The sequence below is a fragment of the Herpailurus yagouaroundi genome, unplaced genomic scaffold, assembly GCF_014898765.1.
Source record: "Herpailurus yagouaroundi ecotype Mexico unplaced genomic scaffold, PumYag 196, whole genome shotgun sequence".
Classification (NCBI taxonomy): domain Eukaryota; kingdom Metazoa; phylum Chordata; class Mammalia; order Carnivora; family Felidae; genus Herpailurus; species Herpailurus yagouaroundi.
In genome coordinates, this window is record NW_024412427.1 from 11,853,261 (window position 1) to 11,868,146 (window position 14,886).

A 14,886-nucleotide genomic window follows, 5' to 3' on the forward strand; every position below is an offset into this window, starting at 1 on the left:
CTGAAAGAGGCTCCAGGCTCTGAGCTGTCAGCACAGAGCCCGACATGGGGCTTGAACTCACGGACCGCGAGATCATGACCTGAGCCGAAGTCGGCCGCTTAACCGACTGAGCCACCCAGGTGCCCCAAGATGTTCATTCTTTTATTAATGAAAGGTCACCAGAAACATAATTTGCTTAAAAACAAAAAACCAAAAACCTGTCTCAGTGATATGGAAATTATCAGGGCCATTTAGTACACAGAATCAAATTAATTCCTAGACAAATGGCTAGCCCTGCATGTTCTGGCCTATGCTGCTCAGACCTTGGCTGGAATATTCAGAAATTCAGCTCTGCTCACTCCACAATTTAAAGGAAACACCGATAAAGAGGAGCACATCCAGAGGAGGGTAACAGGGAAAGAACAGAAATACCTGGAACAGCCAACGGAACAGAGATCTGTCCTGGAGAAGTGCAGGCTTGAAACATTAAGCACTATCTTCCCTGATTTATCTTACTGAAGGAGGATTAGACCTGTTCTCTTTGGCCCCAAGAGGCAGAATTAGCAATTAGCTTTCCCAATGGAAGAAACGCTGTTCACAATCCTGTACTGTCAGAGCCAGGATTTGCCCCCAGGCCTTGTACCACATTCTTTTTACGAGCCCAAACTGCTTCCCTACAGAGCTACATCCTCAACCTGTACTGCAAGTAGGCACTACAGGAAGAAAGATCTCAGTTCCAAAGAAAGGTGATTTTATAGTCAGAGCTATCCAAAGACAGACGATGCTGTAGTATGGGAGGATAGAGCACCTAATACAAATCCCGTCAGCAAAGAGGTTCAATCGGAGGTTAATCGCTTGGCAGGAATACTGCAAAGGGAATTTGGGCACCGGATGGGTGGCTGGGTGAAATGAACCTGCCAACCCTCAGAGATGAATTAATCTATTCCTGCTGTATTGTCCTCTAATACTTCATTTGTACACTTACCATGCTTTGCCTTTTATCAGTTACTTGTACATGTATGTGTCTTCCTCACTGAAGTGTGAGCCCTTGCAGGGAGAAAGTAGTGTCTTATCCATCTTTATATCCTTTATTTTGCCCAAGACTATACATGGGAAACCAAGGACACATTGACATCTCTCCTATGTTCCAGGCACTCTGCTAGGCACTTTACATGTATCAACGTATTCCATATCCTCACAAGAATCCTAAGAAGTAAGTATTATTTTTCCCCTTTTTATAGATGGGGATATTGAAACTCAGAGAGGATAAGTAACTGCCAAGGTACTGCTGGTGAGTGGTGAGGCCAGCATTCAAACAGAGAAATCTTTTGCCTAAACCATCATGCTGCCTTCCTCCCGGAAGGAACTCTATAAGCATCTGCTGGTTTGAGCCAAACACCTTAAAAACAGGCTATATTATATCCAGATAGGTCTGTTCTTGTTTCCTGTTGCTAAGTTCAACTTTTCCTTCTAAATATAACCATCTATCCTCAAAATGACCATTCTAAAGTTGTACTGTTTGAAGATCCTCTCACTCTTTTAAAGACAATGGCACAGCATAAAAAATTCTGGGCAAGAGGCCCAAATTTTCATAAACCTTTCCTACCCAAAGGAATTCCTCAAGACTCCAAGAGCTTCCCTTCTCCCATTCAGCCCTGGCTCCACCTCAGGGCTCTGGACCACTGGAAACAAATCAGGTCCTGGCTTTCTGCCTCAGGGATATAGGGCTCCCATACATCTTCACAAGCTATTTTCCAAGATCTCGCTCTCTGCACACAAACCCAACCATGGACAACACTAAATTTCCCTGAGCAAAATAGTCAAGCTCAAAGGTCCTCACATGTAGCTAAACTTCCAAACAAAATCTATCTTGAATTTCAAAGCACATTATAAACCTCCTGGCAGGCACTTAAAAATATTTAATCTCCCTGCCAAATGGGGCAAAAAAAGATTTTTGTCATTTGAATCAAAGGCACCAGCATGTTTGGACAGCCAACACATAAGGCCTCTCTGACACTCCATCTGTCTTAAGAAGTAAACCAAACCCAATCTGGCCAGCCATTTCTTCGAACAAGAAACTTAAGCGTCACCAAGGGAAATTCCCACTGCTCAGTTCCCTGGGTGAGTTTTGGATTTTCCATCCCAGGGCCTCCGGAAAAGGAGATCCTGCTGACACATGCACCAATAAGATGCTGTACTTTTCTACCTGATACCCTGAGTCTAGAGAACCAAAAGGCCACATTCACTATAAATGTAACTTATTAAGATGTCTTCCCACATGCTAACATTTTAAAGCAATTCTATTAAACATGAGAGAGTCACCCTGGCTCCAGCAATGAACAGGACTTAATGATGATGTATTTCCTGTGAGCACACAGCCTCTCTACATCCATCAGACATTTTCGACTAAACCTAAATTAACCTGTAAATGAACTGATTTGCATCCATAAATCCAATAGACATGTATTGGTGTAGGGTGTTTAAGGTACCCAGTCTCATACCCATTTCTTAATCTTATACAGTTCTTGCTAAACTAAAATATGATCCTTTCTACAAGTTGTTTTCATCTTTATTAAAACAGGACAAAAGGCAAATCTGAACCACCTAGGGTAGATACTTCATAACTCATTACAATGCCTTAAGAAGAAAAAAAAATCTTTGATATTTGATCATGTCTTAGGGATAAAACTATAACAGGGTACTGTGGAAAGGAATCAAAAAAAAAAAACCTAAGTTTGAGTGATTTTTGTCAGTTCACCTAGACTGATTTCCATCCACTTCTCAGTTAAAGGACTTTTCCATTTTGACAATCAAACCAAAGAAATCTGAGCAGCAAGGGGCACCTGGGTGGCCCAGTCAGTTAAGCAGCCAGCTCTTGGTTTCAGCTCGGGGTCATGATCTCTCAGTTTGTGAGTTTGAGCCCTGTGTCGGGCTCCACACTGACAGTGTAGAGCCTACTTGGGATTCTCTCCCTCTCTCTGCTCCTCCCCTGCTCCCATACTATCTCTCTCTCTCAAAATAAATAAGTAAACTTAAAAAAAGAAAGAAAGAAACAAACAAACAAACCTGAGCAGCAAAACCTTTACCAGAAAAGTATACTTTCATACCCACAATGTGTCACACTTTTTTATATACCATCTTAGCTCATCTTCACCAAAGGTTATGTGAGATGACTATTATTTCTACTTTATACAAAAGGAAAGGTGATGATATTTAAGTCCCTTGAATGGCAGGGACCATGTCTGGTTTCTCTATATTTCCAGCACTGAGCATGGGGCCTAGGACACAGTTTAAGAGCCTACCACATGCTTAAGAATGAATATGTGGGGTGCCTGGGTAGCTCAGTTGGTTGAGTGTCCAACTCTTGATTTCAGCTCAAGTCATGATCCCAGGGTCATGAGATTGAATCCTGCACTGGGCTCTGAATCAAGTGTGGAACTGCTTAAGATTCTCTCTTTCCCTCTGTCTCCACCCCCCCCCCATAAATTAAATAAAATAATTTAATATAAAAAGAATGAATACATGACTAAAGGAAAGGAAAAGAAATTTGGCAAAAATATGCAATCCAAATTTTGCTCCAGGCCCCTAACTAAAACTACTTCCTAGAACACATCTGTGCACTGCAAATAATCTACTTGAGCTTCAGAGATTTATTTTATTTATTTTTAATTTTTAATTTTAATTTAATTTTATTTGAGAGAGGGGGCGGGGAGAGGGAGAGAGAGAAACCCAAGCACGTTCCACACCCAGCATGGAGCCCAATGCTGGGCTCGATCTCACAACCCTGAGATCACAACCTGAGCTGAAATCAAGAGTCAGACGTTTAACTGACTGAGCCACCCAGGCACCCCTTCAGAGATTTGTTTTAAAGGACAATTTATCATCTTTCCAATGTGTATGCCACAAGGACCTGGCCGGGCTGGGCAACAGGGCCGGGCGTGGTCCTATCTCACTTCTTTTCCCCCCACTCAGCACCACACCTTGCCCAGGTGGGTGTTTAATGAGCCGAGTGATGACAAAGGTAATGATGATGCCTTCAGCCATCATGGGAGTAAACAGAACACAAGATGCCCACAGCCACCAGAAGAACTGGTCTCTGAATCAAGTTACATCCTCTCTTGAGCCTCATTTTCTTCTCTGTACAATGGGAGTAACAGAACATAGTCAACAGATGGTTTCCATTAATTTAATAGATACTTACTGAACATTAACCATATGTCAGACCCTATGCTAGGGGACACAGTGATGAACATAAGCATCCAACCTACCTCAAGGAGTTCATAATCTCACAATGGATGCTGTGAGACTCAGGAAAAAAGAAGTTTTACAAACTTCAAAGGACTACGCAATTATGAAGTATTCCTCCTCCTCTGTGTTTCTCAGCTTGATTAATGGCATCACCATCCACCCAGTTGTCCAAGCTGTAAACCTGGGAATCGTCCTCAACTCCTCCCTGCTTCATCCTGCCCCCAAGTCCCATAAATCACCAAGCCTCTTTTGATTCTCCTTCAGAAAAGTCTGACATGCATTACTTCTCATCTAGTTTTTCACGCTTCTACTCTAGGCCCTTTGTTCCCACCTGAATAATTACAAGTCTCCTTATAATAATGATAATGGCAAGCATTTATTGATCACTTACCATATGGCAGGCATATGCTAAGAGCCTTGCACGCATAACACAATTTAACCCAATAAGGTAGATATTAGTACTCCTATTCACAGAGGAGAAATCTAAGGTTCAGAGTAACCAGCCCAAGGCACCAGCTAGTAAATGATAAATCTACAGCTCAAATCATGTCTATGAGATTTTCTATCCTTATGCCTTAATGGATTCCTGCCTCCAGCCCCTTCCTGGTTGGTCTACACTCCTTACTTACTTTTACGCTGCTGCTGGTATACTCTTTGGAAACCTAAGCTGATCTGTCTCTTCTGCATTAAGACAGCCAGTGGCTCCTCAGCATTTCCAGGTTGAGGTCTGAGGCTACAGGCCAGTCTGCAGTTACTTATCTGCTGTCTCACCCCATATCACTCTCACTGCTCCCAAACTCCCTGCTGACCCGTCTCACACTTCCCTCATCTCTGAAGCCCCCCTTGCCCTTTCCCTTCCAGACAGGAACCTCCTCCTATGCAGCCTCAGACCCATGTTCACACGTTTCAGCACCGACTGGTATGTTTCTCTCCCTTCTCTACCCCTTCCTCTCTTCCTCCTCCTACTCCTTTTCCTCCTCCACTCTCTCACTCTCTCTTTTACACACACACACACAAACTACAACAAAAACACACCCACTATCAATCCTGAATTCCTGGAAGGCACACACAGTGTATTTCCATCTGATTGTGCAGATCCCACCACAGTAGCAAGCCAATAAGTGACTAACTGGATGGTATGTGGTGGTGTTAATACCTCACAGCACTATCCCAATAGGCAGATAAGACTTTGATGCTAAAAGACCTCTGGTCTAAAAGACCAGAAGATGCTAAAAAAGACGGGCAGCTTATAGTAGCTCCTGTCCTCTCAGCCAAACTCAAAGAGACAGACTGGGGGCACGTAGGTGGCTCAGTTAAGTGTCTGACTCTTGATTTTGGCTCGGGTCATGATCTCGAGGTTTGTGGGTTCAAGCCCCGCATCAGGCTCTGCACTGACCATGAGAAGCTTGCTTGGGATTCTCTCTCTCTCTCTCTCTCTCTCTCTCTCTCTCTCTGTCCCTCCCTTCCTCAAAATAAATAAATAAACTTAAAAAAAAAAAAAGAAAAGGAAGAAGACAGACTGTTTTCAGCAAAATTATTACAACGAACTGAGATTGGTCCTCCACAGTCTGCTGGTACCCTCTCTAAGCCTCTTGAAAGAAAATTCAATCACCTCTAAAACTGCAAAAACTAAACTAGCTCCAGACCAAAAGACCTCAGAATAATCTCCCTCTCAGATGGGAGATGAGGTAAAGTGATACCCTCTCCTCCAACACCCTGCAACAGGCAAAGCGTTCCAAAATGCAGACTGCTAAAAACAAAGACTCTAATCAACAATAGAGGATCCTGACTGAGGAAGAGTCATCAGAGAAAAAAAGCTAGAGGCAGCAAAATCTAACCCCGTTCTCTATCTCCAGGGCTACCTACAACTGGCATCCAGGCCACAAATGGACTACAGCAACTATCTCGGGCCTCCTTGCTCCCACTCTCACCCCTGACCTGTGTACTTTCCAAAGAGCAGCTAGATGGTGTTTTTAAAACTCTATCAATGATAAGGACACACATACCCTGCAACATCTTGCCACCCACTTGAAATAAAATCCAAACTCTACCAGGAAGTCCAAGGTCCACCCAATCCCCATCTTCCTAGTTCATACCACTCTCCCCTTCAATTGCTACATTCCAGACCCAGAGGTCTTCTGTTTCTTAAAACAGGCCAACCTCCAGGCCTTTTCTTATGCTGTTTTCCCTGAGCGGAAAGCTCCTCCTCTAGCTTTTTACAGAGCCGGTTTCTTAAGGCTCAGTTCAAACTTGACTTTTTAAAAAAGGTCTTCTTCCCCTGGCACCTCTTTTCCCATTCCATTGCACCCTATCAGAGCATCTTTTTTTAAGCACCCACCACCACTAGACAATATTTTTTTTCACTTATTTTCCTATTTCTGTCTTCTCATTAGGGTGGAAGCTGTGCTTTGTTCATCCTGTGAATATGCAGCAAAGAAAAGCACTCAAAAAATTTTTTCCAGAGTATTTGTTGACTATCAGCAGAGAAGCACCCTCAGGATAAGCTATTTTGTTCTTCTGTTAGAACAAAGAAAACTACTATTTAGCCCCTACTATGTGCTGTAAAGTCACTGTAAAGAAATGATCTTCTTTCAGAGAGGTAAAGTAACTAGCTCAAGGTCACGCAGCTAGTAACTAGCAGACTTCTAAATTAAATACTTGTTTGTGCAGTTCCTCAATCCCTCTCACCTTTGCTTCCCTCTGGGGGCGGGAGGAGGCGTTGTCACCCTACAGTTCAATCTCATATTGCCATAACAACAAAATGATCAAATATCTCTAAACTGCTTTACAGTTACTAAAGCATTGTCACGTTCACCTTAAGAAGAATACAAAGCACTTGTCCAGAAAGCCATACAACAACAGAAGTATATTAAAAGCATGCCTCAAGGTTCACTATCCCCACCCTGACCCCCAGTAGAGGGGACTGGGAAGGAGTCACGGCCAATGGAGGAATGGAGTCCTATTTCTGGTTCAGAGGGATGGGGAAGGGATGGGGAAGGGATGGGGAAGGGATGGGGAAGGGATGGGGAAGGGATGGGGGAAGCCATGGGGAAGCCGTGAGTCACCCGTGAAGGCTTCTGCTGCTACCAGAAACTCTGATAAGCCCTGGCTATGAGACAGCAAGCAGTGAATCACAGATCTGGAAGGCACTTGCTGATGGACGGGGAAAATGAGGCCTCAAGAAGGAAAGCAACTTACTCAAGTTCACTCAGCAAGTGAACAGAGACGGTACCAGGGGTCTCCACTCTCCCACTCCCCTTTTCTTTCCATCAAGGAGGTCTCTCAAGGCGAATTGTGAGTGGGAAATGGGGGAAGGGCTGGGGCGGCTCCTAGACCCCCCACAGAGGGTCAGGAGAAGGCAGGGCGAGGACAAGGAAGGGTACGTGAGTTAGGATGGGGGGCAGAAATGAGCCAATAAGGAAGAGACAGCAGTGTCTCGAAGGTGGGTGAGGGCAGGCCTGAGAGAGGAGGAAAAGGCGGAAGAGAACAGAATATAGGGCGGGCGGAGGGAAGTGCTGAGAAACCAGGATCCGAAGGGGCCTGGGGGGTAGGGAGAGCCTGAGGGGAAAGGCAGGAATGAGAGTCTGATGGTGGAGGCGTCCAAGGCCCCCAAGGGACACTCAAGGGAGCCAGAGGGGAGGGGTCCGGAAAGGCCCAGAAGGGAATCTGACCGGGGAGAGTTCCAGGTCCGGGCAGCCCCCGGGGCGTGTCTGACGACGGTGGAGTCCGGGCCCGGAGAGCCTGAGAGGAGCCTGAGGAGAGTCCGAAGGGACTGGGCCGACTCACCGCGCTTGTTTTTGGTGCCGTGCTTCTTGGCGGCGGTCAGCTCCTGCTCGATCTTCGTCTCCAGGAATTCCTGCTTCTTACTTAGCATCTCCTCCGTGTCCCGTAGCCGCTGGATGGCATCCTGAGGGGTCGGGCCGCCCTTGCCGGCCTTACCTCCTCCGGCCCCGAACAGCTTGCCGAACACCGACATGGTTGCTGCTCGCCGCGCCGGCCTGCGCCGCCCGCTCCGGCTCGGCTCGGCTCCAGCGCCCGCTCCTGGCCCCGCCGCTCCCTGCCGCCACAGGCCTCTCCGCCGCCTCCGCCCCGCAGCTGGGCTCGGCCGCGCCACCTCCCACAGGCCCCCACGCCCGGGGCCGGACAGCGTCAGAGCAATACGTCGCTGACTACAACTCCCGGAGGGCAACGCGCCGGCCGTGCCTCAAATCTAATGGAAGGAGGCGCACTGCATGCCGGGAGACTATAGTCTTCCGGCTTGAGGCGCTCCGCGGCGCGTCTTTTTGGTCCAGCTAGAGTCAAAGGGCGAGGTGGCATGCTGGGAAATGTAGTCTCCTTGGAGCCCGTCCTGTAGAGGTAGAAGGACTAGAAGAGAAATAACAATATTTTTCAAAACGTTAATTAGCATTATGTACATTCTGTGATCCAGGAATTGTGCAAAGTGCTTCACACACATTATCACATTTAATTCTCACAAACCTAATGATAGATAATACTGTTCCTATTTTGTAGGTGAGTAACCAAGACTCAGAGAAACTGAGTGGCTGACTAGCTTAATTGACTAGTCCTGTCTTTGTATACTTTGTTCCCTCTACCTAGAATGCCTTTCTACTCTTTATTCGCCTAGCAGGTTCTTGGAAACCTAGTAGAAACTAACAGCCTTGGCACTGGAGTTAGACTGCAAAGGTTCAAAACGCACCTTGCAACTTAGGCAAGTTAATTCTCCTACTCTGTGTGCCTTCCTGTCTGAAACTGTAAACTAGAAATGATAATAACAAGACCACCTCCAAGTTTATATGAGATAGGTAATGTAAAGTGCTTATTTAGCATGGCCTAGCTAGGTGCTCAAAAAGTTATTCCTTATTCTTGGTCATCATTATACACACTAATAATTAAACCAGGAAGAGACCTAGAACTTTCAAAAGTAGTAGAAGTATTGAAGAGTTTTTTTGTCTGTGCACTATACAGATCACTGTGGTTATGGGGCCACATTTCATTGTTTTCCCTTGTCCTTTGCTGTCAAGAATCACTTCTCCCTTGGGGCACCTGGGTGGCTCAGTCAGTTAAGTGTTCAACTCCGTTTTGGCTCAGGTCATGGTCTCCCAGTTTGTGAGCCCCACGTCGGGTTCTGCGCTGGCAACTGGGAGCCTGCTTGAGATTCTCTCTCTCCCTCTCTCTGACCTTCCCCTGCTCATGGTCTCTCTCTTTCTCTCTCTCTCCCCCCCCCAAAAAAAAAAAAAAAAAAAAAAATCACTCTCCATCCATTAGCAGTGAGGCAGCATCTAGTGGCCAATACCTACCCTAAGCCAGCATTCTAATTTGCTGCTTCCAATCTTTTATTTGGAAGTCTTGTTACTTGTCACTTAGCCTTGTATGAAATCAAAGGGTAAACCAGTTCTGAGTGAGGGTCTGAAGTGCTCTCCAATAAAGAAAAACATAGCTTCTCAAAGTGCTTTTTTATCCCTTTCTGGATCTTCCAAAAATGTGAAGTTGTTTTGAAGAGAGTTTCAAATAAATGAAAGTTTAACTGAAAATTTTCTCTATTATTTCACATACAAGTCTTGTCTCCTTCCCAGACTATGATCTACATGTAGATAAAAACCTACCTCACATTAAAAAGCATTTTTTTTAATACCTCAGATGTTGTTGTTCTTATTGTAATCAGCCACAGTCCCAGCCTACATACACGGGGAACCATTTCCAGAGGATGGGAAAGTTTATTTCACCCAACTTTCCAGGTTGGAAGGAATTTTTCAAATGTGAGAGACATGCCAGAACTGTCAAGAATCACAGCTGCATAAATTATGAAACATAAGTCACACTTGTGCTTGTTTTGTAATTGAGATATTGCAAGGTTTTATCAAAATACAAAAATATCAATAAGGAGGCCTCATTAGCGCCTCCTCGTGGCTACAGCAACCCCTCCATACTTAAGCAATTTATTTCCTCCCCTCTTACCCAAGTCATGCTGCAATCAGGCATACAGGTAGCAAAAGACTTGCTGGCTTTGAGCCATGACTCAATGAATATGAGCAGGAGACACTATAGGCCTTACCACCATCAATGTCTTATATTGCTGTGGGATAAACTGAGGGTGATAGCAGAAGCCCTCATGTCATAACTGGAGCCTAGAAAAACATCTTAGGGATATAGTAACAGAACATTTCGATTCTATCTTGAGTACCGACCCCAGTCAATTGGTGTAGGGTGCTCAGATTGCTGGATTGAGAAGAATTCTGAGGCTGCATCAGGACTCCCTGAAAAATGTGCTGAGATCTATTTGTGATGTCTACCTGGAGTGTGGGATAGGAAGTGGTGATATTTGGGCAAGGTAGCTGCGATCCTGACTGAGAATCCAACTGCCTTGGTAGAAATTCATAGGGTGGGTTGACTCAGCACAGGAGAGCCCGGGGTTTTCCTGGAATTCATTTTTTTCTGGTCTCTTGGGCAAATGCACAGCCTTTTCAAGCCATGATTGACTGGTGCTAAAAATTATGTGAAAGGGGTGTCTGGGTGGCTCAGTCGTTTAAGCGTCTGTTGATATTGGCTCAGGTCATAATCTCATCGATGGTGAGTTCAAGCCCCACATCGGATTCTGTGTTGACAGCACAGAGCCTACATGGGATATTCTCTCTCTCTCTCTCTCTCTCTCTCTCTCTCTCTCTCTCTCTCTCTTTCTCTCTGCCCTTCCCTCTCTCTTTCTCTCTCTCTTTCTCTCTCTAAATAAATAAATAATTTTTAAAAATTATGTGAAAAGAGTGACCTATCATTACATGCAACAACCTGGATGATTTGCAGATATTAGGTTGAGTGACAGAAATCAGACTCAAGTCTGTATGATTCAATTTATACAGAGTTCAAAACCAGGCAAAACTAATCTATGGCGATAGGTGTTAGAATAGTGGTTACCTTCAGGTGTGGTACAGACCAGGCAGAATGATATTTGTGGGGTGCTGGACAGGTTCTATATCAAGATCCAGTGGTGTTCACCTGCCTGTATACAAATTAACCTGTCTTCATAATGAAGATAACTGCCCTTCACATATCTTATGTACTTTACTAAATATATTGCCATTTTTAAAACTTGTCTGGTAAGAGCAGCAATAGAAGCATACAGTTTTTATTAATTTGCAAAGTACTCTCACTTACAAAATCTCATCTGCATCCACCAAAGCCCCAAGAAATAAGCATTACTATACCATCTACTGCTTACTGTTTATTTATTTTTTTAATGTTTATTACTTTTTTTTTTTTTGAGACAGAGAGAGACAGAGCATGAACGGGGGAGGGTCAGAGAGAGGGAGACACAGAATGTGAAGCAGGCTCCAGGCTCTGAGCTGTCAGCACAGAGCCTGACACCGGGCTCGAACCCACCAACTTCGAGATCATGACCTGAGCTGAAGTCTGCCGCTTAACTAAGCCACCCAGGCACCCCTAGAATTTGCTGATTTTTAACTGTAAAAAACAAACAGAGTACATCCAACACCCTTTCCTGATAAAAAAAAAAAACACTCAACAAAGTAGGAATAGAAAAGAGCTGCTCAATCTGATAAAGAACATCTATGAAATGGGGCGCCAGGGTGGCTCAGTTGGTGGAGCATCTGACTCTTGATTTTGGCTCAGGTCATGATCCCAGGGTCATGGGATCGAGCCCTGAGTTGGGATTCTCTCTCTTTCCCTCTGCCCCTCTCCCCCACTCAACACGTTTTCTCTCTCTCTCTCTTTCTCTCTCTCTCTCTCTCTCAATAAATAAATAAATAAATAAAAGTGAAAAGACATCCCATGAAATGGGAGAAAATAATGTCAAATCCTATACCTGACAAGGGGTTAACATTCAGAGTATAGATTTTTAATTTTAATTTTTATTTTTACTTATTTATTTTAAACATTTATTTTCTTTTGTTTTAAATTTTTTACGTTTATTTATTTCTGAGACAGAAAGAGAGAGACAGAGCATGAGCAGGGAAGGGGCAGAGAGAGAGAAGGAGACACAGATTCCGAAGCAGGCTTCAGGCTCTGAGCTGTCAGCACAGAGCCCAACGCGGGGCTCGAACTCACGGACTGCAAGATCATGACCTAAGCCGAAGTCGGACACTTAACCGACTGAGCCACCCAGGTGCCCCAACATTTGTTTATTTTCGAGAGACAGAGATAGAGCACAAGCAGGGGGGTGGGACAGAGAGAGAGAGAGGGAGACACAGAATCTAGATTTTTTATTTAAAAAAAAATGTTTAGCTACCGTGAGCGCGCCCCCCCCCCCGCGCCGGGAGGGACAGAGAGAGAGGGAGAAGAGAATTCCAAGCAGGCTCCATTCTGTCAGTGCAGAGCCCAAAGTGGGGCTCTAACCCATGAACTGCGAGATCGTGACCTGAACCAAAATCAAGAGTTGGCCGCTCAACTGACTGAGCCACCCAGGTGCCCGCAGAATATACTTATATTTAAAAACCCTCTTACAACTCAAAAAACAAAAAGACAAGGGGCGCCTGGGTGGCTCAGCCGGTTAAGTGTCTGACTCTTGATTTTGGCTCAGGTCATGATCTCATGGTCTGTGAGATCAAGACCCCTGTCAAGCTCTGCCCTGACAGTGCGGAGCCTGCTTGGGATTCTCTCTCCCTTTCCCTCTCTCTCTCTCTGCCCCTCCCCTGCTTTCTCTCTCTCTGTCTCAAAATACACGTTCAAAAGAAGTTTTTTTTAAGACAAACAACCCAATCAAAAGGCACTAAATTGTATATGTTAAAATAGTTAAATTGGTGAGTTTTGTTATGTGAATTTTATTTTCAAAAAAAGTGTGGTGACGTCATGACAGGAAAACATGTTTTGCTGCCCCCCACACAAACCCAGATTAGAACTGAGGCTCTGCCATTCAGCCATGTGGCAAGGTGTGCCATCCGACTCGGTTTCCCAACTGTGAGAGACACTATCTTCCTTACCGGGCCATTTTGAGGATTCAGTAAGAACATAAGAACATAAAATATGCACCCAATACATATTTATAAAATAAACAGTAATAGTAACAACAGGAATAATAATTAATTACTGACATCTATGGGCCCTCACTTTGAGTCAGATGGCTGACAAAGAATATCTCATTAATTATCTGACTATAGCCCTATGAGGTAGGTACAGATTATAGCCGAGGAAACAGAAGTTTAGAGAGTTTGAATGACTTGCCCACAGTCATACTGATGAAGTTTTGTGGTGATGAGAGGGGGGGCGGGATTCATGGGGTTTGGAGCCGATGGCCAAGAAAGAATTCTTGAAGACATCTTTGGTGCAAAAATGGTGATTTTATTAAAGCATGGGGACAGGACCCATGGGCAGGAAGAGCTGCACTGGGGTTGTGATGGGTAACTCATTATATACCCTCAGGTTGGGAGGGGGTCAGGGAAAGAGGATGTCTCTAAGGAATTTTGGAAGCAAGGTTTCCAGGGGCTAGCTGTTGCTAGGGAAACACCATTTATCACCCTTTAACAAAACCTCAGTCATGAGACCCCTCAAATGCATATGGGGGATCATAAGCTTGGAGCATGATTGCCAGCATATATCCTGGGGCAGTTGAGATAAAGGAAGTAGACTGACTGGATCCTCGAGGTTGGGACAATGTTAAGCCAAGGTTCTCTTTTGCCCCTAGCAAAGTGTCATGTCGAAGGCAGCTGAGCTCCTAGAGGGAGATCACTCTGCTGGTTTCAAGGACTTGTCATTGGGCTATAGGCAGTAAGGGAATTTAATTTTTCATTTGCCTTAGTTTCCCACATTACCATAGCAAGCACTTAAACCCCTTTCCTTTGTTCTTGGGTAGCTGGGAGTGTCTGAGGAATATCACAAGATCCCACCTGGGGCAGGGGGTGGGAGGTGTTGCTAGCTTGTGCTTTGCCCCTCAACTTGCCTCATGCTCTCTCATCAATACCATTATTAAGTGACGTAGCTGGCATTTGAACTCCCAGCAAACAATCGGAAATCTTTATTGAGTACTTCATGCTAAGCAAGACACTGAGCTGAGCGTTTACATCCATTACCTCATCTAGCCTGCACACCTGCATGAAGTGGGCATTATCATTGTCCCCATTTTATATTATTAAGTACTGGGGAAACAGAAGTTGAACAGCTTGCCCAAGGTCACACAGCTTGTGGGGCAAAGCTGAGAGTCTTACTGTAACAACAACCTCCTTAACCTCTCTGTTCTACACTGCCTTCATCCAAATGAATGAATGAATGGATAGAGATGCACAAATAAACACAAATAAATGAAGTGTGATGAGCCCGGGAGCAGGTATGAATGACCTCCCTGGGAACAGGGCAAAGTTAGCAGTAGGGGTAGGAGAGACCCAGCAGAACCTGAGAGAGGCAAGTGGGGAGCGGGGGTGGAGACTGCTCTGGAAGGGCCCCTGCCCTTGAGTTAATGGTAGGTTCCAGGGCCTGCCTACTCCATACCTCTTCATCCAAGCATGTGTAGGCCATGCAACAGGCTCTGTGCCCTAGAGGGTCAAGTGCTTCCTTCTGAAAGGCTTTTCAGGCCACCCCAAACAATGCTGCAACATGCGCCCCACCCCACACTCACATTCTACTCTCCTCCGCTTTTTCTTTTTTTTCTATAGTACTTATCACCTTCTAACGTATTATATAATTTGCTTTTTTGCTGTTTATTTATCATCTGCTTCT

At 44.9% G+C, this 14,886-nt stretch overlaps 1 protein-coding gene across 1 annotated transcript in view; it reads right to left on the minus strand.

The window, feature by feature from the left end:
- The window catches only part of CHMP4B (charged multivesicular body protein 4B), a 53,693-nt gene extending 45,387 nt beyond the window's left edge, over nt 1-8,306 (minus strand). Inside the window, exon 1 of the mRNA XM_040447303.1 lies at nt 8,014-8,306. Within this exon, the coding sequence (XP_040303237.1) occupies nt 8,014-8,203 (190 nt within the window). The 5' untranslated portion in view covers nt 8,204-8,306. The remainder of the gene's footprint in view (nt 1-8,013) is intronic.
- Nucleotides 8,307-14,886: the final 6,580 nt, after the last annotated feature.